This window comes from Puma concolor, chromosome E1 (genome assembly GCF_028749965.1).
Source record: "Puma concolor isolate L17-30 chromosome E1, mPumCon1.1.hap2, whole genome shotgun sequence".
Classification (NCBI taxonomy): Eukaryota; Metazoa; Chordata; class Mammalia; order Carnivora; family Felidae; genus Puma; species Puma concolor.
Window position 1 is genome coordinate 15,765,607 of NC_141680.1, and position 24,936 is coordinate 15,790,542.

The following is a 24,936-nucleotide window of genomic DNA, read 5'->3' on the forward strand; positions in this document are numbered from 1 at the left end:
AGAAAGGAGGGCTGAGACGTATAGGCAGTTTCTAATCTTGGACTTGATCTTGTCTCAGGTGCACTTGCTGGACTTCCCCAATATTGTGATCAAAGGATCGGAGCTCCAGCTCCCTTTCCAGGCTTGTCTCAAGGTGGAAAAGTTTGGGGACCTCATCCTTAAAGCCACTGAACCCCAGATGGTTCTTTTTAATCTCTATGATGACTGGCTCAAGACTATCTCATCTTATACGGTATGAAACTACCTAACAAAGAAGGTCACTCTAAGAGGAGTGGGTTTGGGGTCATAAGACAATCCTTAAGTTTTCCCCAGGTCCCCTATGGGGCCATTTTCACATCTTCAGCCTGTGGATGAGACAGCAGTTCTGTGCTCTACATAAAAAGTTGACTGGGAGAGCGATGGAGGCTCTACCTTAGAGTTTGAAATCAATTTCTGGGTTCCCTGAAAGAACAGAATCGAGGAAACGGGGAGGACCTCAGTGTCTGACCCCCCCGCCCTTTGTTGCCATACCTCTTCTCAGGCTTTCTCCCGCCTCATCTTGATTCTGCGTGCCTTGCACGTGAACAATGACCGGGCAAAGGTGATCCTGAAGCCAGACAAGACGACTATTACAGAGCCACACCATATCTGGCCCACTCTGACTGACGAGGAATGGATCAAGGTGGAAGTGCAGCTCAAAGATCTGATCTTGGCCGACTACGGCAAGAAAAACAAGTGAGCGCTGGTGGTTGGGAGACATCCTAAAAGGGTGAAATGAATGGTTCGGTGTGTGGTTTCTGGGTTTTTTGAAATATTTAAGGCTCAGAAATTTCTCAAGGAATTGTCCTGGAGATGCCTACAGAAAAAAGATAGTGTCTTCAGATAATGTAGAAAATGTCAGTGTTTCAGGGTTTCCGTCTGATTCTTGGGCATTGTTTCATGTTGCCATTTTGAGCAGGGCATTTCTTTACCGTTCATGTTACAGGCAGTTTTAACATCCACATCCCCAGGTACCACTGCTAACAGCACACACACCCCTTCCTTCCCTCTTCCTGTCATTTTGGCAACCAAGAAGAAAAATGTCCATAGATGTCCAGGTACCCCCCCCCCCCCAGGATGAACTGAGGTGACTGACAGTACCAGCAATGATTGAGAACGTGTTCTAAGGGTTTCTGTTTTTGAAAATTGTTCTATAAACCAGGGCACTTCTTGTCAAGGAAAAGAGGGAGGTATGGCTACTGAGCAGGTTTGAGTGTTGCCGAAAGGGTGTACATGCTCAGGGCCATCCTGGGCTGTGATAAATCTTAACCGGTATTGGGACATCTCCACTATACACTTGAGGATCGTCTGGGGTAAGGGTATGGAGTCCCTTGTCCTACCGAGTTACACTCTTGCCATTGAGGCATAGTTGACCAAGGGAAGGGATCTTGTGGTGTGACCAATGCTGTCCCCGCAGTGTGAATGTGGCATCACTGACACAATCGGAAATTCGAGACATCATCCTGGGTATGGAGATCTCGGCACCATCACAGCAGCGGCAGCAGATAGCAGAGATCGAGAAGCAGACCAAGGAACAGTCACAGCTGACAGCAACACAGACTCGTACTGTCAACAAGCATGGTGATGAGATCATTACTTCTACCACCAGCAACTATGAGACGCAGACTTTCTCCTCTAAGACTGAATGGCGGGTTAGGTACTGTAAGGGGAAGAGGTAGGGATGGCAAAGCCTACTGATGCTGCCTGTGGTGCTCGGCCTGAGAAATGCTTACATTCCTCACCATTTGTAGGGCCATCTCTGCTGCCAACCTTCACCTGAGGACCAATCATATCTATGTTTCATCTGATGACATCAAGGAGACTGGTTATACCTATATCCTTCCCAAGAACGTGCTTAAGAAGTTCATCTGCATATCTGACCTGCGGGCCCAAGTGAGTAAGTGTGCTCAACTAAGCCGTAGTGTGTGCCTGGCATTTTACATGCCTAAAACTCACCTGAGACTGCCTGGAACGCAAGGTACATAAGAGTGGCCGAAACAGCAAGGAGGGTTTTGGCTCCTACCAAATATTAAAACGTTATAAAGCTATGGCAGTTAAGAGTTCCAAAAGTTGGGGTGCCTGGGTGGCGCAGTCGGTTGAGCGTCTGACTTCAGCCAGGTCACGATCTCGCGGTCCGTGAGTTCGAGCCCCACGTCAGGCTCTGGGCTGATGGCTCAGAGCCTGGAGCCTGTTTCCGATTCTGTGTCTCCCTCTCTCTCTGCCCCTCCCCCGTTCATGCTCTGTCTCTCTCTGTCCCCCAAAAAATAAATAAACGTTGAAAAAATAAAAAATTCAAAAAAAAAAAGAGTTCCAAAAGTTTTTGGAAGAGAATAGCATATAGTCAGAAAGGGATTCCTGTGTACATAATAAATGTGTATCAGATCTGTAGGATTAAGGATGCTTTGTGGCACTGGAACAGCCAGAATCCTGCCTCACAGCACTTAAAAAATGCAGGTGGAGTAAAGACCTGAATATAAAATACTAAGCTGTAGAGTATTAGAAGAAAATATCTATTATTGTAATGCTGAGATCGCCTTTTTTTTTTTTTTAAAGTTTATTTATTTATTTTGAGAGAGACAAAGACAGCCTGAATTGGGGAGGGGCAGAGAGAGAAAGGATCCCAAGCCCACAGCCCAGAGCCCAACGTGGGGCTCGAACTCAAGAAACCATAAGATCATGACCTGAGCTAAAACTAAGAGTCAGACGCTTAACCAACTGAGCCACCCAGGCAGCCCCAAGATAGCCTTCTTAAGATACAAAACCATGGGGCACCTGGGTGGCTCAAGTTGGTTGAGCATCTAACTTTGGCTCAGGTCATGATCTCATGGTTCATGGGTTCAAGCGCTGTATCAGGCTCTGTGCTGACAGCTTGGCGCCTGGAGCCTGCTTCGGCTTCTGTGTCTCCCTCTATCTCTGTCCCTCCCCTGCTCACTGTCTGTCTCAAAACCAAACATTAAAAATTTTTTAAAAAGGACACAAAACCATAATCAAAATCAATAACTTGTGTGTGACAAAGGGTGCTGCAAAAGACACACTAAAAACAGGAAGAAAATTTTGCATAATTCTAAAATAAGGTGGATTAGAATCTAGAACAGGGAAGTTGATTTTTAAAAGTAATTGTAGGGGCGCATGAGTGGCTCAGTCAGTTGAGCATCCAACTCTTGATTACAGCTCAGGTCGTGATCCCAGGGTTGTGAGATTGAGCCCTGCATGGGGCTCCACACTTAGTATGGAGCTTCTCTCTCTAAAATAAAAATAAAATAAAAAAATAACTAGAAGAATAGGCAAGGAATATGAAGGTAGTTCAGAAATGGAACTACAAATGGCAAATGTCATATGAAAAGATGATTAGGGGGGTGCCTGGGTGGCTCAGTCTTGATTTCAGCTCAGGTCATGATCTCACAGTTTGTGAGTTTGAGCCCCATGTCGGGCTCTGTACTGACAGTGCAGAGCCTGCTTGGGATTTTCTCTCTCTCTCCCTTTCTCTCTGCCTCTTCCCTGCTTATGCTCACACTCCGTTTCTCTCTCAAAAATAAACAAACTACCTTGAAAAGATGTTTAGCCTTACTAGTAATCAGGTAATTCATATTGTATACAATATCCAATTTGTGGCCTCAGGTTGGTGAATTTGAGAAGATTGTTAATAGAAGATTGCGGGTGGGTTTATAGGACACAGGTCCTCTTTGTCGATGGCCGGTAAAATTCAAAATACCACCTAGTGGTGGACTTAAAGATGTATTCATCTTGTGAAAATTCATGAGCTGTGTGTTGGTGTGCTCATTTATTTATGGATTCTGTTTAATCGATTGGGGAGTGTGTGAGCAATGCAGATTCTTGGACCCCACTTGAGATTCTGATGTGATAAGTCCGAGATGAGGGCCGTGTTTAACATTTCAAACAAGCACCCCAGGCTACTCTGATGCAAGAGATTCTGACCACATTTTGAGAAGCTCTTCTTTGTTCTTGGGGAAGGGAATGAAACACAGGGCTGACAGCCCAGAGTCTGGAATGGTACTAAGAATCGTTTTGGTTCTTGACCCCTTTGTTTCCAGATTGCAGGATACCTGTATGGGGTCAGCCCACCGGATAACCCCCAGGTGAAGGAGATCCGCTGCATCGTGATGGTACCGCAGTGGGGCACTCACCAAACCGTGCATCTGCCTGGCCAGCTGCCCCAGCATGAGTACCTCAAGGTCAGTGGGGGGTGTGGGAGAATGGGAGCTTTCTTCTGTGAGAGTGGTGGAAGGAAGGCAGCTATGTTGTTCTCATGGGGTGATTCCCGTCTGCAGATGCGGCTCCAGATAACTTTTCACCTCTCTTTGCCTATAGGAAATGGAACCCTTAGGATGGATCCACACTCAGCCCAATGAGTCCCCCCAGCTGTCACCCCAGGATGTCACCACCCATGCTAAGATCATGGCTGACAACCCATCTTGGGATGGTGAGAAGACGATTATCATCACCTGCAGGTAGACTTGGGCCCCTTTGGGAGGAAATGGGGTGCGGCAGGCATTGCAGCACAGGGCCTAGAACGGTGGCCTGAGCTCTGACTCTGTCTTCATCGCTCTGTCAGCTTCACACCAGGCTCCTGCACACTGACAGCCTATAAGCTGACCCCCAGTGGCTATGAATGGGGTCGCCAGAACACAGACAAGGGCAACAATCCCAAGGGCTATCTACCCTCGCATTATGAAAGGGTCCAGATGCTGCTGTCAGACCGCTTCCTTGGCTTTTTTATGGTCCCTGCCCAGTCCTCATGGAACTACAACTTTATGGGTAAGTTCAGCATGGGGAAGTGGGGCTGGTGTAGGCCATCCCCCTTAGCACTTGGGGCTTGACTCTGGTTTGGAGATGGCCAGGGTCCAGGCTGGGTGAGGCAGGTGCACCTTGTTAACACTAGACCATTCCTTCTACCCCAAGGTGTGCGGCATGATCCCAACATGAAGTATGAGTTGCAGCTGGCAAACCCCAAAGAGTTCTACCACGAGGTGCACAGACCTTCCCACTTCCTCAACTTCGCTCTCCTGCAAGAGGGCGAGGTCTACTCCGCGGATCGAGAGGACCTCTATGCCTAGTTGTATCCTCACCTCCCCCTGCTTCAGACGCTCCACAGGCTGGAGTCTTTTACCCCGAAAGACAAGCTGGTGACATTCAGCAGCTTGGCCCCATTTTCCTGTCTTTGTGCTTCTTGTGTTATTGATCTCTGGTGGCTTGTAGTCCTGAGTAAAGTGTAATAATAAATTTTGTATAAATAGGAGTTTTTGAGTTGTTGTTGTTTTCCTCCTGAGCTCAAATTCTGGATGTAGGGAGGCTGGACTTGTTCATAGCAACGTGCTGGCCTCAACCTTAAAGGGGCATGAGCCTCCTTTTCATGGACTGTGGGACTAAGTAAGTATCCCTTAGATTCCGGGAACTGAGGTGGGGTTGGGCTTTCACACCCTTACTGCTTGACCCCATTTGTCAACATCCCTTCAAAATATTTGCAAACCGGGGCACCTGGGTGGCTCAGTCAGTTAAGTGTCCCGACTCTTGATTTTGGCTCAGGTCACGATCTCATAGCTGTGAGATCAAGCTCTCTGCGCTGGGTCTGGACCTGCTTAAGATTCTCTTTTTCTCTTTCTGCCTATCCCTGCTCTTGCATGTGTGTGCACTCGTATTCGTTCTCTCTCTCTCTCTGCAAACCAAATCACTCCTATTCAACATCCTTTGGAACAGTTGCTGCCATTTTCTGAGTCTGGAAGCTTGTGGATTTGCCCCTCCAACTGTGGTGCCCAGCCTAGCCCCTTAAGCTTTGTGTCACTCCTGGTTGGGGAAATAGGCACGTGGCTTCACAGATGACTGTCTCTGAGACCAGGGACAACCCTCCTACCTCTCACCTCTTGCCTGTAGTGCTTGGCTGCCAAGTGGAGCCTCATGACACCAGACACTGGGGTGGAGCCTGGACTGGAGGCTGTGGGGAGGGATTGACGAAAGTGACCACTTAGGGCCCTGAGCCTTAGCCCTGGGACGCCTGGCTGGAAGCAGGCAGTCCTGCTTCCTGTGACCTTGGGGGATCCGAACAGGACAGGGCCCAGGGGACCCAGTGCACTACCTCCTTCCCCACGCCTTTTCCCTTAATCGCTCCTCCTCTGTCGCCTCTTCCCCGCCCTCTACTGCCCTAAACTGCTTCCTGGGCCGAAACTGTTTGGCTTTTTCCTGCCCTAGTTAGGGTTGGAGAGGGGTGTCGCAGCCCTTGGCCTTGTGGAACCATGGAGCCCAGGGGGACGATACCTGGGGTGCCTGGCTGCGGGCCTCGAGTGGCCGCCGGGTCAGGGACGGCCGCGGAGCTCGTGTACCATCTAGCAGGGGCCCTGGGCACGGAGCTGAAGGAGCTGGCGCGCCGCTTCGGGCCGGAGGCGGCGGCCAGGCTAGTGCCGCTCGTGGTTCGGGCGCTGGAGCTCCTGGAAAAGGCTGCCGTGGGGCCCGACCCGGACTCAGTGAGTCACCGCCCCCTCCCCTCGCCACCCGCAGGGCTGATGGGAGCGTAGCCCTCACAGCCCGGACTCCCCAGCTGCAGGTGTCAGCGCAGCAGGCCGAACTAGAGCTGCGGCGGCTGCGCGAGGAGAACGAGAACCTCCGCAGACAGCTGCACTCTGGGCCACACGGTGAGTGCGGGCACGACCAGGGTGTGGGGTGGGCCGGCTCAGGGCCCCCACCCCAAGCCGCTGCTAAGTTCGCCCCTTCCTCAGAGGAGCGCGCTCTTCTGCGGCAGCTCAAGGAGGTGACCGACCGCCAGCGAGACGAGCTCCGGGCGCACAACCGCGACCTGCTGCAGCGCAGCCAGGAGACGGAGGCGGTGAGGGCGGGGCGGGACGAGGGGCGAGGGGCGGGGCTCTCCACCTCACCCACCGACACCCCGCCTACCTTCTCTTTTGCCCCGCCCCCAGCTGCAGGAGCAGCTGCAGCGCCTCCTGCTGGTGAATTCAGAGCTGCGGCACAAACTGGCCGCGGTGCAAACCCAGCTGCGTGCCGCGAGGGACCGCGAGGGCGAGCGGGAGCTACAGCGCCAGGGGGCAGTGGAGCTGGCTCAGGAGCCGGCGCAGGACCAGGCCAGGGGGGCTGGGTACGAGCAGAGGCAGGAGCCCGAGCGGGCAACCGCTGAGGCGGGAGCCCCAGGGACCCCTGAGGACCCGGTGAGTGCCCGTCGTAGTATTCGCAGGTCTGGTACTTGGTGGGCACTCGGGAAAGGTTTGCTGTGCGGCGTTAGCAGGTCCACCGGGAAATTGGAAGGTGGCATACAAGTGTGCGCCCCCCCCCCCCCCCCACCAGCCGGCCTCTGCTCTCACTCTCAGCCAGAGCACTGGTCTGTCATCTGTTGCAGCGCCCTTGCCTCCCAAGTCTCCCTGCCAGTCACTTGCTCTAGCATTCCTGGGATGGCCCCGGGGGGACAGGGGAACGCCAGCAGAGGCACCCCCATCGACCAAACCTGTCCTTCAGCCAGGGCGCCCCTCCAAGGTAGGACAGTGCAGCTTCAGTCGAGAGGAACTTGAGCAGATCCTTCAGGAGAGGAATGAACTCAAAGCCAACGTGTTCCTGCTGAAGGAGGAGTTGGCCTACTTCCAGAGGTGAGGGCGGTGGGCGGGGGCTGGGAAGCTGGGGATGGGGGCGCTCCACTCACACCCGTTCCCAGGTCTCAAGTCACCAGCTTCATTTTTTGGCTCACTGATATATCCACAGTGACATGTGCCAGGCACTGTGCGGGACACTGGGAGGACACAGCACCTGCCCTCCAGGAACTTCTTCCAAATGAGGGAGGAGGTGGTACAGAGTCACAGCAGTGGTCAAAGAAGTACTCCTAGGAAAGGGCAACAACTAAGCTAAGGTCTGAGGGGTGTTAGCAAGGCGGAGTGTTTTAAAAAGGGGGGGACAACATGCACAGGTACTTGGGATGAGACCTACTGTTGGCATTCCCACTGCTTACTCGGCCCCTCTCCCTCCTCTGCAGGGAGCTGCTCACGGACCACCGGGTCCCTGGGCTTCTGGTTGAAGCCATGAAGGTGGCTGTCAAGAAGCAGCGGAAGAAGATCAAGGCCAAGATGTTAGGGATTCCAGAGGAAGCAGAGAGCAGGTAAGTCCCTGCCTCCATTCCCACTGAGCCAGCTCTCTCTTCCTCTTTCTGTTGAGCCTGATGTCCCAGCCTGGTCATGCTCTAACCCAGCCTAGTCACCCCTTGAGCTTACCACCTTAGCCTCCTTATTCCCTGAGCCTGTCACCTAGTTACGGCTTAAACCTGCTAACCTGGCCTGGTTACCCCCTGAGCCTGCTGTCCTGTCTGTTCTGCTGAACCTACCACTCTGGCCTGGTCACCCCCTGGACCTGCCATCCAGCCTGTCCTGTTGGGCCTTCCATTCTGGCCTGGGCACACCCTAGCCTGCCACCCTTCCCTCTGGATTGCACTGCACCCACGTGCCGTGCTCACTGTACCTCCTGGCAAAGAAACCTGGTAATGCTGCTTCTCCACATGAGTTTTTCAGTTTCCTGTCTTGGCTGGATCTGTTTGTTCTCAGAAGTTTCAGACTGTAGTTCCAGCTATGTCAGGGCCGGCCGTCAGGCTGTAAAGTAAAAGCCTCAAGATGTCTTTCATCTCCCCAGCACCATCTTCTCTTCAGCCTTGAGGGGCCCAGGGTCACTCTGTCCTCCCTTGGCCATTCCTGGGTGCTGTGCAGAGGCCTGAACATAGCTGGACTCCTGGTGTCCCCTAGGGCCTTGATTAATGACCCCTACATCTCCTCTCTCCTCTTTGCCTCAGTGACGATGAAGACAGCTCATGGCTCCTACTCTCCAGTGATAAGGGAGCCCACCCTCCACCCACTGAGTCCCGAATACAGAGTTTGTATGTTGGGAGAAGAGGAAGGGGAAAGGTTGTGGGGGTGAAGGAGGGGCCCCACCTTTGTTCTTTCCCCCTTTCCTGCTCCACTGATATTCGTTTTGCTGCCCTGAGCTCTGAGCATGCCGCCCCACATTGGCCCCGGCCCCTTTGCCCCCTCAATACCTCACGCTGCCCTTTCTTCCTGTTGTATCCCTTTTCTCACCAGCCCCTGCCCTCAGCCCATATCGTTGACCTCTCTGGCATCCAAGCTCAGCATGCCTCTTGATTCTCCCCCCAGCTTTGGCCTGTCCTATCGGGGTGAAACAGCGGCCCCTGAAGCCCAGACCAGCAGCATGGCCCCCAGTAAGCTAGGGGGAGAAGAGGAGACCCCACAGCCACCCCACTTGGAGCCTGTGGGCAGCCCCACAGTCCTCAACTCCTGACCAGCCGTGCTCTGCACTCGATGAACATCTTTGTCTCAGCTGCCCCAGAGACCTGACTTTGGAATCTGGCTATGGGTAGATGTGTGGCCTCAAATGAGGACAGGGCTCCCTCCTTCTCAGCCCTCCCCAGGCACTTTCGCGATCCTGGCCTGAGCCAGGGGATGATGAAGAGCTCAGCCTACCTTCCTTCCCTGTATCTCTGTGCCAAGCCTCCGGGGTCACATGAAAGTGCTTCCTCCCTGAGTCTCCGTTTTCCCATTCGTAAAATTGGAGAGCGGGCTACCTACCTCCCAAGGGTCTATGCGAACGGCCTAAGCCAATGTAATAAAGCCGCTGCCCACGATACCCAGAAACTGCTTCATGTCTGTGTGTGACTGGTCTGCCCCCGCCTGACTCTGCCAGGACCAAAGGCAGGCTGAGGTTTCCTCACAGGGTCTTGTTGGTTGTTAGTGGGTGGGGAGGAGTCTCCCAGCTAGGGCCTCAGTTGGGTAACATGACCTAATGGAAAGATGTGGCTCCCACTCGCACCCCACACCCTCGCCTGTCCCCAGTACCCTGGGATTTGCAGCTTCATCTTCCTGCCCCCTCCACACTGAGACCAGCCCCTTAAAGCCCCGACTCAGCCTTTGCCCTCGGCTTTCCTTTTCATTTCTCTGGCGTCTGGTCTTCCCAGCACCCACCCGCCCGCCCTCTCAGGGAGGTGCCTCATGGCAGCCCGCCTCTCGGCACTGGTTTCCTCAGGAAAGGCCTTGGAAGGAAGCAGGGAGGGGGTTGGGAGCCGTGGGGGCCAGACTAACCCAAGCCCTCCCGCTGGACTGGCCGCCATGGGGCTGAGGCTGCTGGTCTCACTGTTGCTGCTCTGGACACAGGGGACCCAGGGGTCCAACCTGGACCCCAACGGGCGGCATGTCTGCACGGCCGGCAGGTGGGTCTTTGTAGGAATCTGATGGGGGGGGGGGGTGCCTGAACTGGTATTGCGGCATTGCAGGGAAGGAGGACATGAGGGAAGAGGTCATGGGCTGAAGGGAGGGGGGCTTGGGGACAGCCTAGAAGGTGGTGGGTAGTCAAGACAGAAGGTGGGAGGGCCAGGGAAGGAAAGGGAAGGAATTGGGGACACTGGGGCTGTGACTCTTGGCTAGGCCTGCCTGATGGGGCTGAGGCAGCCTCCCATATCTCAGCCAGAGACAGTGATCCACCTGCGGAGCCAGTCTGTCTGTCCCCCGGCTGACCCCTCTCTGCCCCACAGCCCCTCTGCTGAGCTCCAGTGCTGCCCAGGCTGGAGGCAGAAAGACCAAGAATGCACTATCCGTGAGTAGCCAGAACGGATCCCCACCTGAGAAGAAAGGAGAACATAGTCCAGTGACCCTTCCTTCCTGCCTCCCCTCCTGGGGCCTCCTATTTCCCCTTCTGAGCCCTAGAGCTAGGGTCCATCCTGACACCCCCACCCCCCGCCCTGAGGGAATGGCTCTTGACGGGGCAGGGCGCTGGGAGCCAGTGAGAGGGGCAGAGTGTCCCCTGGTTGGTGCCATGCCACCGTCCTTCCCACCTGGGTGGGGTGTTTTTCAGCCATCTGTGAGGGGCTGGATGCTTGCCGGGAAGATGAAGTGTGCGTGAAACCAGGCCTCTGTCGATGCAAACCTGGATTCTTTGGGGCCCAGTGCAACTCCCGTGAGTCCTGAGTTTCATCTGGAGGATGAAGTTGTCAGGCGGAACCAGGGAGGGGAGCGGGGAGGCAAAGCGGGTAGAAATGTGATCTTAAAACGGCAGAGCCAGAATCCCTCCAAGCCTCACTGAGGAAATTGAGGCCCAGAGTCAGGAAGTGACGCATTCCTGGAAGATGCCCTGAGTCATCTGGTTTTTACCCATATCCACAAAGCCCTACCCACACTTTCAGTTCTGGGCCCTTCACCATCCACAACTTCTCAGAAAAGATGGTGGTTACCCCTGTTGATCACAAAATGCACACGTTCTCTGTCTCCTTCGTGTGCACTTTATACACGTGTGGAGGAGGGTGGAAGGAGATAATCTGGCAGGGCTCTGCCCTGTCCTGGTGGGCAGGATGGCCAGAGAGCAGCCACCAGGAATCAGGGCTGAGAGGAGACACAAGGGGGGAAATGTGGCTTCTCTTGTGACCCTCATGGTCAGTATCCAGGCAGGGGTGGACACTGGGATGCCCTGTCATCTCTAGTGGGGTGGGGGTGGAGGGAAGGGGGATGGGCATGAGAGAGAGGAAGGGACGTGAATGAAATCCTACTGCTGTGTGACTCTGGGCAAACCTTTCCCACTCAGGAACTTTAAGTGTGTTCTGGAGTATGAAGTGGGAGTCTGGGCCACTCCAAAGGCTTTCTGTAGTTCGTGAGTCTGAGGCAGGAAGTGAGCTGTGCCCCAGGAGGTTAGGCTGCCAGATGTTCAAGGGTCTGTCTCCGGCTCTTGGAGGGTGGGCCTGGCGCCTCTCTTCCTTGTGGAAGGGCGCGCAGGGCAGAGATCCGCGCCTGGCCCTGAGCCCACTGACCCCTCTATGTTCCCCACCCGACTCCTGCAGGCTGCCCGAGTCAGTACTGGGGCCCAGATTGCCGTGAGACCTGCGCCTGCCACCCACACGGCCAGTGCGAGCCGGCCACGGGCGTGTGCCACTGCCAGGCGGAACGCTGGGGCAGCCGTTGCGAGTTCCAGTGCGACTGCGGCCCCCACGGGCGTTGCGACGCCGCGACGGGCGCGTGCCGCTGCGAGCCCGGCTGGTGGTCACCCACTTGCCGCCGGCCGTGCCAGTGCAACCCGGCGGTGGCGCGCTGCGATCAAACCAACGGCTCCTGCCGCTGCGAGCCGGGCTGGTGGGGCCGCCGCTGCAGCTTCCGCTGCGCCTGCCACGGCTCGCCGTGCGCGCAGGAGACCGGCCGCTGCGTCTGCCGGCCGGGCCGGTGGGGTCCCGAGTGCCGGTATGAGTGCGAGTGCGTGCGCGGCCGCTGCAACGCCGTCTCCGGACTGTGCGCCTGCCCGCCCGGCTTCCGCGGCGCGCGCTGCGAGCTGCCCTGCCCCGCCGGCAGCTACGGGCCGCACTGCCGCGACAGGTGAGCGGGGGCCGCGGGGCTGCGGCTAGGCTGCGGGGCGGGCGTGCGGGGGGCGGGTGCTGACGGGGCTCACGCAGGAAGCCGGGCAGAGGGACGGGCCGCCGGCGGTGGGGGTGCGGACAGAGCGCGGGGAGGGCGGGCGAAGGAGCTGAAGGGAACCGGAGAGAAAAGGGGATGGGCCCGGCAGGGGCGGGGGCGCAGGGGGAGCGTCGCGCGGTGCCCTCGGCAAAAACATACAGGGACGGGATGAAAGGGGGAAAAAGACCCCCGATGCCCCTAGGTCCGGCCTCGCCCACCCTACGTCCGGTTACTGTTAAACGGACAATAGGAGTACTAGCAAGCTCTACTTAGAAGCAGAGAAAGGATGAACCACGTGACGAAATGATTGCAGGGTCCCTTTTAGACCTCGTGGCTTTCAAACTTTGGCCGGCCCCACCCACAATAAGAAATGGGTTTTAGGAGTGCCTGGCCGGCTCGTAGGTAGAGCATTTGGCTCTTGATCTGGGGGTTGTGAGTTCAAGCCCCATGTTGGGCGCTGGGGATGGCGCTTACTTAAAAACAAATAAAACGAGCAAAACAACAACAAAAAGAAATGCGTGATACATCCCCCCTATCTCATTCACACCCCTCTGTGGTAAAAGCTTAACAACATATACTTATCTTTGCTTCATATATATAATATATATTACATATGTGTGTATAGATACACATATGTGTGTACAGATACACACATATGTGTATATATACTGTAATGTTTTTATTTTTCTTTTTTTGATGCTGGTCTGCTAAGTTGATTTTATGAACAAATGAGTCTGATCCAAGCATATGACTCCAAATAATTATCTGGGGGGAACCTTGTCAAGAAACTGTTAAGAATCAATAAGAAATTAGAATAAGGTAAACCTTGTTGGAAAAGTTGCTAAGAGAGTAGATCCTAAGAGTTTGCATCACAAAGAAAAAAGCCATTGTTTTCCCTTTTTTGTACCTATATGAGATGAGGGATATTAACTAAACCTACTGTGGTAATCATTTCACACTATATGTAAGTCAAGTCATTATCCTGTACACTTTAAAGTTGCATACTATTGGGGCACCTGGGTGGCTCAGTCGGTTAAGCGTCCAGCTCAGGTCGTGATCTCGCGGTCCGTGAGTTCGAGCCCCGCGTCGGGCTCTGTGCTGACAGCTCAGAGCCTGGAGCCTATTTCAGGTTCTGTGTCTCCCTCTCTCTGACCCTCCCCCGTTCATGCTCTGTCTCTCTCTGTCTCAAAAATAAATAAACATTAAAAAAAAATTTTTTTTAAGTTGCATACTGTCAGTTATATCTCCAAAAAACTAGGGAAAGCATTTTTTAATATATTTTTTAAGTTATTTATTTTGAGAGAGAGAGAGAGAGAGAGGAATAGGGGCAGAGAGGGAGGGGAGAGAGACTCTGCACTGTCAGCCCAGACCCCGATGGGGGGCTCAAACTCACAAACTGTGAGATCATGACCTGAGCCGAGATCAAGAGTCCGAGACTTAACTCCCTGAGCCACCCAGGTGCCCCAGCATTTTTTTTCAAACATAAGATAAACTTGAAATTATAATGATGAAAACACACATGTTTTAATTTTTATGGATCTTTATGTTACGAGATAGAAGAGTCACATTCAGACCAGACCTCAGAGATGGCGTGGGTAGGAGGAAGAGAGGAGAAAGGATAGGAGGGAGAAGGTTGGCCAAGGTATCTTGGCTGCTCTGCCTGGGCTAATCCTGGGACCCTGGGAAGGATGGGTCCTGGAATGGGAAGTTGGAAGGAGAGGGCTGGAATCCTACGGAGATCATCTGTCCGGCCTTTTTGTTGTACAACATGGGGAAACTGAGGCTGAGACCTGCCTGAGTGTCCTGGATGCTCTCCAGTGTCCCTGGAGGCTGGGTGGGCATTCCATCCATGGGCTCCTCAGTGCTCCCATGACTCCTTCTCTTCGCAGCTGCGGCCACTGCAAGCAGAACGAGCCATGCTCTGCAGATACAGGCAGCTGTGAGTCCTGCGAGCCGGGCTGGAATGGAACCCAGTGCCACCAGCCCTGCCCACCCGGCACCTTTGGCGAGAGCTGCCGGAAGCAGTGCCCCCACTGCCGGCTTGGGGAGGCCTGTCAGGCAGACACTGGGCACTGTCAGCGCTGTGACCCTGGGTGGCTGGGGCCCAGGTGAGGGGGCCAGCCTGCTCAGGGTGGGGGGCCCCCCTCCTTCAGGGTCCTCATTCCAGCCCTGGGATAGCTGGCCCCTCCCCCACGGGGGGCCTGCCTCCTGGCCAAGACTGACGGAAGAGAGAGGGGTGCTGATGAGGCCCCGGGCAGGCTTCTCTTCCAGCTCCCTCACCGCTCAGGTATCCTGCTCTCTTCCCCCTCCAGGGATCTGTAGTCTTGTCACCTATGGGATTTGGCCCCAGGTTCAAGGCCCTGTTAACACCTGAGCTTCATTGCTGAGGCATAGACAGTTGGGGCCCTGAGTCCAGAAGCATGGGGGAAGACACATAGGACCTTTTTGTGGGGGGGGGGGGTCTGCCCTGCCGGACCTGTCCTGCCCTCCTCTTCCGAGTCTCGCCTCACCTCAGATGTGAAGACCCCTGCCCGCTCGGCACCTTTGGGGAAGGCTGCACCTCTACCTGCCCCACCTGTGTTCAGGGGGCCTGTGATGCCGTGACTGGGGAATGTGTCTGTGACGTTGGCTACTGGGGACCCAGGTGAGAACTGGGGCCCTGGCAGGGAGGCACGGGCCTCGGTCAGGCCTCAGTGCAATCTGTTTCCTAAACTTCCCTTCTCGGGGCTTCTCCGCCTGCCTGCCTCCCCGATACCTACCCAGCAAGCTCTTAATGAAGAAGTATTCCTCCTGTTGTGAGGTCTGCACCTTCTGAAGAAGGGTCAGAGCGATCTAATCTTAATCTCAAAGGCCTGGCTCCGGAACTAGGCTGGGGAAGTTATTTAGGGGTGGGACTCCCAACTCCATTGTTGTTCCCGTGAGGCCTTCATGTGGTGAAACATAATCAAGGTCAATGTCTCCAATGTCAGGTTTGTGCCTCTAGGACAGAATGTAGTATCAAATGGAAGAGACCTCATCTCATAGAAGAGAGGACCAAGGCCCAGAGAGTTTGGGGCAGGCCCGGACTCAGACCTCCAGACCCTGAGGACGTTTCTCTGGATGCCGTTGGCATCTTGCTTATTTCACATTAGTGTTGGATGGGCCAGGGACGAGCATCATGAGGGGTGGACCTTGCCCTATACTCTGGGGTATATGCTGGGGGGCTGGGGACCAAGGGGCAGCTTGTGGGGTGGCCTCTCTGGAAGATGGGCTTAGGGGCTAGGGGATTCTCCCAGACATGGCCAGGGGTACTTAGAATGTCTTCAGAGGTCGGAGGAGTCTGCTTGGGCATCCTCAAGGGAAGTCTGCATGATAGGGGTTGGGGAGCAGTGCCCAGAAATCCACCTTCCCCTGTCCCCTGCCCACCCCATCCCTTCTCACCAAGCCTTCAGCCTGTTTCTCTTGTCACCCCATAGCTGCAACACTTCATGCCCATCTGGCTTCCATGGCAACAACTGCTCTATTCCCTGTGAATGCCCAGGGGGATCCTGCCACCCTGTCTCTGGGGCCTGCCAGCTGGGTAAGGTGAAAAGGAGGGTGTGGGGTGCAGTGACCAGGGAAAATGGGCCCTTTATATGGCTTCAGGGACCTATCACTTGCCAGGGAGGCTGGGCTCACTTCAGAGACATTCCCTATACCTGAAATCTGTATGGATGCTCTGGAGACCCCTGAAGATATGATACGGCCCTTGCCTGCTGAGATGCCAGGCTCGCATCCAGGGCTGGCATCCGTGAGCAGGCAGGTCTGGACACCGGGATGTGTATCAGGCGTGACAGTTGGGAGCAAGAGCTTGTGGAACATGGGCCGTGAAGAGGGGACAGGGTAGCAGAGAGGCTGCCTTGGGGAGAGGGCCTCCAGGCTGAGCAGAGCCTGTCTCTCTCAGAAGAAGGGGAGGGACCCAGGTGGAAAATTCCGGGGGGGCGGGGGGGAGAGGCAACTCAGAGCTGGAGATGAGATGCGATGTGTGGAAGACAGGAAAGCCCTGAACTTTCGGCCATTCCCCGCTCTCCCCAGGGCCTCACGGTCAAGATGCCGCCCTCATCGCAGGCATCCTTGTGCCTCTGCTGCTGCTGCTCCTGGGCATCGCCTTCTGTGCCTGCTGCTGCTGGGCCGCCCGGTTGGACCCCAAGGACAGGTGAATGCCGGCTCACCCCTTCCCCACCCCCAGCTCAGGCCACAGGGTGGGAGCAAGGTGGCATCTGCTTTCCTTTCAGCGGCGGGGAAGGGCTGGTCTTGTCGCACACTTAGAGGGCATGAGGTAGTTGGCAGTGGCCATGGCCTGGAGACACCAGGTCGGCTGCCCGCCTTCCCTGCGAGTGTCCGAGTTGCATGAGTGTGCGCAGTGGGCGCTGGGCACCAGGATGGCAAATCTCAAACCTGCAGCAGGAGGCCGAGGGTTTAGGGACCAGAGGGGGAATTCGGGGAAGGCAGAAGCAGCAGGGCAGCTCTGGGCAGGGAGGGGAAGAGACGAGGCCTCAACACCCTCCACCACCCTCGAAGGAGAGCACAGAAGTCTGAGCAGTGCCTTAGCAGAGATGGTAGCTTCCTGAGAAAAGGAGATAATAGGAAGGATTTGGGCTTGCGGGGGCCTGCTGCAGGGGAATGTTGCTTGCACAGGGCTTTGTTCCTTTACAAAATCCCTTGGAGACTCACAGCAGCAAGGTTTAAAGCAGGGAATGTGGGGGCAGGAGGATTAGCGTTCTCAATTCACAGAGGAGGACATGGAGGCCCGAGGTGACCCAGCCTGTCACTAGCACGCACAAAGCCCCTGCTCTGTTGTTCTGGATTCTCTGTCTGGTGCTCTCTTATTACTTCGTGCACTGAGCCTTGAACACGTCCTCCTCTGTGCTATGGGGGATTCACAGAGGAGCAGACCCAATAGCCCCTCCCCTGGGGGTGGGGAAGAAGCCACTCACTGGAGGCCAGGAATGACAAAGGCCGTCAGAGGGTTGGTAACAATTAAGCAGCTTGGGGATGGGGTCAAGGACAGGCTTCCTGGAGGTGGTGCCACTTCCAGAAACATAGCTGAGCTGGGGACTCAGCCAGATGATAACACAAAGCTGCATTTGGGGGAACCTCAGCAGGTGCCTGGAGCTATACTGGGTCCTGAAAAAGAGTCTCAGAGCTGGGAGTTGTCCCCACTTTACAGATGAGGAAACTGAGGCCCGGAGAGTGGGAAGCCGGAACCAGAGTTGCTACCCAGTTCTATTTGAGCTATGCTGCCCTCTCTGACAGGCCCAAATCCCAGGCTCAATGGTTTGGGTTTTACTCTGTCGTCAAAGGGCACCGCCGAGGTAGACAGTCGCTGTGTCAGCCTGCCTCTCTCACATCGTTCTCTCCTGCCCCCACGCTGCCCCAACCGGTGGTCTTGTGCACTGACTGCCCTCCTTTCCCCTCAGGCCAGCGAGAGATGAAGCCGCCGTGTCCAGGGTGAAGATGCAGGTCTGGGGGGCGCTGACCAGCCTCGGCTCGGCGCTACCCTGTGGTTCCCTCAGCAGCCACAAGCTTCCCTGGGTGACAGGTGAGTGTGGGTGCTGCAGGTCAGGGGCTGGGACGGGACAAGGTCTTCCATGGAGCTCCGTGCCTGACCCAGAGCCCCCTGCAGTCTCACACCACGACCCGGAGATCCCCTTCAATCACAGCTTCATTGAGCCGCCCTCCGCCGGCTGGGCCTCGGACGACTCCTTCTCTTCTGATCCTGAGTCTGGCGAGGAGGACGAGGGCCCTGCCTACTGCGTGCCACCCCAAGAAGGTAACCAACCCCTCAACAGCCCGCGTGGCCCCGAGCAGCCCGGCCCACTACTTCTTTATTCCTTCAGCAAACGTGTATCAGGTGCCCATTCAAGTGCAGGTCACTGTTGCTGGCTGGGGGACATAGTAAAGAGCAACACGGATTCCCATCCTTGCCAACCTTCTAGTGTGGTGGGCAGGAATAAGACACGTGTAGGACCGGGTGATGCATGCTTTGATGGGGGACATACACGTAGGGGCTCGTAATCCAGCCATGTCAGGGGTGATTAGGGGCAGGGAAGATGTCTCCGTGTTTGTGATATTGGAACTGAGCCTGCTAGACTCAGGAGTCAGGAGTCAACAAAGCGCAAGTTGAGGAGGGATGGGAACGGTGTTTCAGGAGGACGGAACAGTGCACGTGAAGGTCCAAGGTGAGAGGGACATGACTGTGTGGCACTGAAAGAACGTTAGCTTGGTTAGAGTGTGGCATTAGTTCAAAGTGGGAAGGGGTGGGGAGAAAAGTGTGTAGATGGAGTAGGCTCTTCTCCTGTCTCTGTGCCCTCGCCCTCTTCCTTGCCCCACTGATGAGGATCCCCAGAAGATGCTAAACATCTGGACGGATTGGGGTGGCCAGCCCAGTTTTGGCCAAGCTCTTCTGTCTCCTCTGCCAGGGATGGCCACTGTGGCGCATGGAGAGTTTCCAGAGGCCAGCCTGGCTGGAGGTCCCATCCCTCCCCCTGAGGACGCCTCCACACCATTCCCTATCCCACGCACTTCCAGCCTAGCACGGGCCAAGCGGCCATCAGTCTCCTTTGCTGAAGGCACCAAGTTTGCACCACAGAGTCGCCAAAGCTCAGGGGAGCTCTCCAGTCCTCTTCGAAAGCCCAAGAGGCTCTCCCGTGGGGCCCCGCTGAGTCCGGAAAGCCAGGAGGCTGAGGAGTCCATGGGCCCGGAGAAAGCAGAAACGGATGAGACCCTTCCTGGTGCTGCCAGCCCCAGGGATCCAGCCATTGGCCGCCGCCGGCTCCCACTTGGTGGCCGGACAGTGGCTGAGCGTGTGGAAGCCATTGAAGGCAGTGTCTCAGAGGGCTCAGGCTCCGTGACCACGATCTACATGCTGGCAGGGACACCCCAGGTATCTGAGGGCCCCGTCCGGTCTGTTCTCCGTCGTTTTGGTAGCTTCCAGAAAGGCCAGGCAGAGCCCAAGGTCAAGAGTGCCATCCCCAAGCCGCCACGACGGGCCCTGAGTCGAAATAAGGACAGCCCCGGGCTGGTCTCCGGCACTGCCAGTCAGAGCCCCAACTTAGCCCCGAACCATGAGCTCACTAGGGCCTTAGAGTCTGCAGGAACTGGACCAGAGGAAGTGGCCAGGGGACTAGGCGATGGCACCAAGAACTCGGGGAGGGCCCAGGAGCTGGCCCCTGAGGGTGGCCCCCAGGAACAGGATCCCCAGAAGCTGTCTGATGAAGAGGGGCAGGAGGAGCCCCAGTATGAGAATGTTGCACCCATCTCTGGGCCACCAGCACCCTGAGAACCTTGAACTGGGGGAGAAGGAAGACTATGGATGGAGGGTAGGCATACGAACTGCCCCTGGCTCAGATTGTGTTTTGCTGGAAAAAGATCCCAGGGCCAGGAAAGACATACCAGAGCCTCTGCCCTTTCATGGGGAAACGTCAGAGTTGGAGGCCAGTTGGCTCTGGGCCCTGGCAGTGCTCTGGGAGTGGTCTCGAAGGCCTGGGCAGCGACCCCATTGGGTGTGGTCAGGAAGGGGAAAGAGATGACCGTGGGGACTTTTTCTCTGTTGTCCTGGACTCTGTTTGCCCCCAAAGGCTATTCTTTTCTTCATTTGGAAAACATTTTTCTGAAATGGGAAACAACTTAAATATTCAATGATAGAAGATTGGCTAAAGCAAGATTGCTTATGATACTTTCCTAAACAACCATGAAAAATCATGTTGTGCAAGAAGATTTAATATGGGAAATATGGGAGACTGTTTATGCTTTACTGTTAAGTGTAAAAAAGTAAGTTTTCTTCTTATAAATTTCATTTCCTTTTCCTTCACGATACATGTTTAGAATCCTTCCGTTTTGTGTGTGTTTTGTGATTGTTTTGCAAACTTTTTTTTTTGTATATGCATAAAAAAGATTCAGAGGAACAGCATCAAGTGGCATTTTTTTTCTGGGAGATGAGATAGTGGCTGATATTTATTTTCTTCCTTCGTAAACTTCTGTATAATTTGTAAATGTTCTATAGTGAACATTCTTTTTACTTTTCTCCCTAGATTTAATTTTTTTTTTACAAAAAAATATAAAAAAACAATGTTGTTAAAAATAAAAAAAGTACGGGGGCGCCTGGGTGGCTCAGTCGGTTGAGTGTCCGACTTCAGCCCGGGTCACGATCTCGCGGTCTGTGAGTTCGAGCCCTGCGTCGGGCTCTGGGCTGGTGGCTCAGAGCCTGGAGCCTGCTTCCGATTCTGTGTCTCCCTCTCTCTCTGCCCCTCCCCCGTTCATGCTCTGTCTCTCTGTCTCAAGAATAAATAAACGTTAAAAAAAAAATTTTTTTTTAAATAAAATAAAATTTAAAAAGTACTAACATTACAGATATGTATAGAGTAGAAAGGAGATTCCCCCTTTCCCCAGAGGAGTCTGAGGGACAGGGGAGGGGCCAGACTTACTTGTCATTGAATGCCTTTTGGTTCTGAATTCTTTTCTCACATACTTGAATTACCCAGTCAGGACAGAAACAGCAGCTCCACCTTCCATCCCAGAGCTCAGAGAATCTTGCAGACAGCTTAGATCCTTCCTTTCAGAGGTTTTCCTGTGCGCATATCGTTGTAGAGTTTGGTTTTTTACTTAAATATACTCTGGATATCTTCTGATGTCAGTAATTATAAAGCTACCTCTTTTCATTACAAAATGGCTGCATGGGATTCCATCATGTGGAACTAACACAGGTTATTTAAACCATCCCCTACCCATGGGAAGTTGGGTCATTTCTAATTGTTTTGATACAATAAATGATTCGGTGTACAACTTTGTCCGTATTTCTTTCTGCACTCATGGAAGTTTTTTCTGTAGAAGAGATTCCTACAAGCAGAATTGCTAGGTTATAGGGTAAGAACATTAAACAATTGAGTACTGGGGTGCCTGGATGGCTCAGTCACTTAAGCGTCCGACTTTGGCTCAGGTTGTGATTTCACGGCTTGTGAGTTCCGGCCCCTCGTCGGGCTCTGTGCTGACAACTCAGAGCCTGGAGCCTGCTTCCGATTCGGTGTCTGCTTCTCTCTCTGCCCTTCCCCGCCTTGTTCTCTCTCTCTCTCTCTCTCTCTCTCTCTCTCTCTCTCTCGTAAAAATGAATAAACATTAAAAAAAAAAGTAACCATTTGGGTACTTACTCCAAATTACCGTCCAAAAAAGTTATGTGGTTTTGCATTCTCGCAAATGATGATAGGAACTGTGTTCCCACACCCAGTCTAATAGGTTGAAATGGTGTCTCATTATTATTATTATTACTATTAATTTTATTTTTTTTAATTTACGTCCAAATTAGCGTATACTGCAACAATGATTTCAGGAGTAGTTTCCTCAATGCCCCTTCCCCATTTACCCCATTCCTCCTCCCACACCCCCTCTAATAACCCTCAGTTTGTTCTCCATATTTATGAGTCTCTTCTGTTTTGTCCCCCTCCCTGTTTTTGTATTATTTTTGTTTCCCTTCCCTTATGTTCATCCGTTTTGTCTCTTAAAATCCTCATATGAAGGAAGTCATATGATATTTGTCTTTCTCTGACTGACTAATTTCACTTAGCATAATACCCTCCAGTTCCATCCACATAGTTGCAAATGGCAAGATTTCATTCTTTTTGAGTGCCGAGTAATACTCATATATATATATATATATATATATATATATGTATATATATATATATATATATGTATATATATATATATACACACACACACGCACATACACACACACCACATCTTCTTTATCCATTCATCCATTGATGGACATTTGGGCTTTTTCCATACTTTGGCTATTGTTGATAGTGCTGCTATAAACATGGGGGGGCATGTGTCCCTTCGAAACAGCACACCTGTATCCCTTGGATAAATGCCTAGTAGTGCAATGGCTGGGTCGTAGGGTAGTTCTATTTTTAGTTTTTTGAGGAACCTCCATACTGTTTTCCAGAGTGGCTGCACCAGCTTGCGTTCGCAGGTGTCTCATTATTTTAGCACAATAAGAATAATAAAGTGATAACATGCTAAAGCTTCTTAAAAAGTTAACATCTTTGTACAGATAAAGTTTTTTTTTTGCTTTTGTCTTTTTAGCCATCAAAAATTATATCATTAAAATGTAAATTTCTATGATTATTCTAAGGTTGAGCTGCTTCTTGTATCTTTAATAATTACTTGTATTTTTTCCTATGAGCTATCTGATTATATTCTTTCCACTATTTTATTTTATTATTTTATTTTTTTAATGTTTTTATTTTTGAGACAGAGAGAGACAGAGCATGAACAGGCGAGGGGCAGAGAGAGGGAGACACAGAATCCGAAGCAGGCTCCAGGCTCCGAGCTGTCAGCACAGAGCCTGATGCGGGGATCGAACTCACAGACTGTGAAATCATGACCTGAGCCGAAGTCGGACGCTCAACTGACTGAGCCACCCAGGCGCCCCATATTTTTTTAGATGTTTATTTTTGAGGGAGAGTGTGTGAGTGGGGCAGGGGCAGAGAGAGAGGGAGACAGGGGATTCAAACCAGGCTCCAGGCTCTGACAGCAGAGAGCCTGATTAGGGGCCTGAACCCACAAACAGTGGGATCATGACCTGAGCTGATGTCAGATGCCTAACCTACTGAGCCACCTGGGTGCCCCTCTTTCCTCAGTTTTCAGGTGAGGTGTTTCTCTTTTCCTCACTGATTTATAATTGCCTTTATGTGTATCAAGGATATGAATTCTTTGCCCCATTTGTGATTGGTCGGTTAATGGTGTTTATAGTTTTTTTTTTTTCCCTCTGTAGAAATTTAAAGTTTAAAAAAAAATTTTTAACATTTATTTATTTTTGAGAAATAGAGACAGAACATGAGCGGGGGAGGGGCAGAGAGAGAGACACACACACACAGAATCCAAAGCAGGATCCAGGCTCTGAGCTGTCAGCACAGAGCACGATGTGGGGCTGTGAGATCATGACCTGAGCCAAAGTTGGATGCTTAATCAACTTAGCCACCCAGGCACCCCAGAAGTTAAAAAAAAAAAAAAATTTAATGTTTATTTTAGAGAGAGAGAGCAGAATGCAAGCAGGGAAGGGGCAGAGAGAGAGGGAGACAGAATCTGATGCAGGCTCACGGCTCTGAGCTGTCAGCACAAAGCCTGATCCAGGGCTCAAACTTGTGAACCAAGAGATCGTGACCTGAGCCGAAATCAGCTGTTCAACCGACTGAGCCACCCAAGTGCCCCAGTGCCCCAGAAATTTAAAATTTTAATTTAGACAGTCTTTTTGTCTTATGAGTTTCATGTCATTTTTAGTGGAAAGGTCTTCTCTACCCTAAAACTAGTGAAACAATCATCTGCATTTTATTCTAGTACTTTAAGTGATTTTATTTCTTTATGATTTGCCAGCAGTGCTGGTTTTGGAGTTTTAACATCCTTGATAAAAAGACTGAAAAAAGGGGCACCTGGGTGGCTCAGTCGGTTGAGTGTCCGACTTTGCCTCAGGTCATGATCAAGTCCCGCAACGGGCTGTCTCCTGTCAGGGAGGATCCTCTGTCTCTCTCTTTCTCTGCCCTTCCCCCTCTGTAAGCTCGCACTCTCTCTCTCAAAAATAAATAAACATTAAAAAGACTTAAAACAAACAAACAAACCCAGAATTTCATTCAAATAGCTATGGATTCAAATCTCAGTTCTGATATACTTGTTTTGTGACTTTGGAATGGGGTTAATGGCCATCTCCCAGAGTTATGGAGGGGATTAAATGCCACAAACTAAAGCACCTAGTAAATTTTTAATTCTCAATGAAGGGTAATTATTATAGTCATTACCATCATTCTCCCAGCTTTGAATCCTTTGTCCCTAGAAGCATGTACCTTCCACCCCTTTTCATTTGTTCATGTTTTCACTCAGTCACAGTATTGTGCATCTGCTTCATGCTTCCGTGTTAAGGGGGGTGGTGATTTGAAGTTGAGTAAGACCTAAATAGTTCACAGTCAGTGGGGAAAGGGAGAGACAAACAGATGAACTGATGGTTATAAAACAGTGCAATCAGTAGACTAAGATAGTGAATATTTTTGGGAGTGGTTAGGGAAGGCTTCCTGAAGGAGGTGCTATCGAAGAAGAGGGTATGTTTGAGGGCCAGAGGTGAGAGAACAGCATGCGCAGGAACTACAAGCAATTCCCTGTGATTGAAGCGTCAACTGGCCTCTAGGGGGTGGGAGACTGGTGGGGAGGAGTCTGTGGGTCAGGCTGAAGAACTTGAACTTTACCCTACAGGACAAATAGTAGAGTTTCTGAAGGATTTTAGCAGAAGTCACATTTACTAAAGTTAGATTTACATTTCCCACAGCTCACTGGGATGGCGTTGGGTAAAGAAATGGATTTGAGGGGCTGAGATTGGAGGCTGGATGAACAGCAGTTGCAATCCTTCGGACACAGATGATTTTTTTTTTTTTTCAAATATCATATATAAATATTTTATTTTTTTAACTTTTTTATT

At 52.6% G+C, this 24,936-nt stretch overlaps 3 protein-coding genes across 5 annotated transcripts in view; all 3 read left to right on the forward strand.

The window, feature by feature from the left end:
• PRPF8 (pre-mRNA processing factor 8) overlaps positions 1–5,275 on the forward strand; it is a 32,762-nt gene extending 27,487 nt beyond the window's left edge. The window contains exons 36-43 of the mRNA XM_025915840.2: positions 59–232; positions 521–714; positions 1,436–1,675; positions 1,770–1,911; positions 4,071–4,211; positions 4,348–4,487; positions 4,592–4,794; positions 4,939–5,275. Of these exons, the coding sequence (XP_025771625.1) occupies positions 59–232; positions 521–714; positions 1,436–1,675; positions 1,770–1,911; positions 4,071–4,211; positions 4,348–4,487; positions 4,592–4,794; positions 4,939–5,093 (1,389 nt within the window). The 3' untranslated portion in view covers positions 5,094–5,275. The remainder of the gene's footprint in view (positions 1–58; positions 233–520; positions 715–1,435; positions 1,676–1,769; positions 1,912–4,070; positions 4,212–4,347; positions 4,488–4,591; positions 4,795–4,938) is intronic.
• Positions 5,276–6,000: 725 nt separating this feature from the next.
• Positions 6,001–9,662, forward strand: RILP (Rab interacting lysosomal protein). Its single transcript, XM_086686360.1, has 8 exons — positions 6,001–6,494; positions 6,569–6,662; positions 6,747–6,853; positions 6,945–7,190; positions 7,495–7,622; positions 8,003–8,125; positions 8,807–8,890; positions 9,165–9,662. Exons 1-8 carry the CDS (start codon positions 6,267–6,269, stop codon positions 9,307–9,309), a joined length of 1,155 nt encoding a protein of 384 aa, XP_086542486.1. The 5' UTR covers positions 6,001–6,266; the 3' UTR covers positions 9,310–9,662.
• Positions 9,663–9,790: 128 nt separating this feature from the next.
• SCARF1 (scavenger receptor class F member 1) lies at positions 9,791–21,257 on the forward strand. Of its 3 annotated transcripts, none has more exons than XM_086686357.1 (11): positions 9,791–10,234; positions 10,556–10,617; positions 10,876–10,977; positions 11,852–12,377; positions 14,345–14,563; positions 14,971–15,099; positions 15,911–16,014; positions 16,509–16,629; positions 17,894–18,015; positions 18,100–18,246; positions 18,896–21,257. In XM_086686357.1, the coding sequence occupies exons 1-11, from the start codon at positions 10,017–10,019 to the stop codon at positions 19,753–19,755; spliced, it is 2,610 nt and encodes an 869-aa protein (XP_086542483.1). In that variant the 5' UTR covers positions 9,791–10,016; the 3' UTR covers positions 19,756–21,257. The 3 variants fall into 3 exon arrangements, with proteins under 3 accessions (XP_086542483.1, XP_086542485.1, XP_086542484.1); XM_086686359.1 differs by having other exon boundaries at positions 18,137–18,246; positions 18,896–19,153; XM_086686358.1 differs by having other exon boundaries at positions 10,096–10,234; positions 10,449–10,617.
• The last annotated feature ends 3,679 nt before the right edge of the window (positions 21,258–24,936 follow it).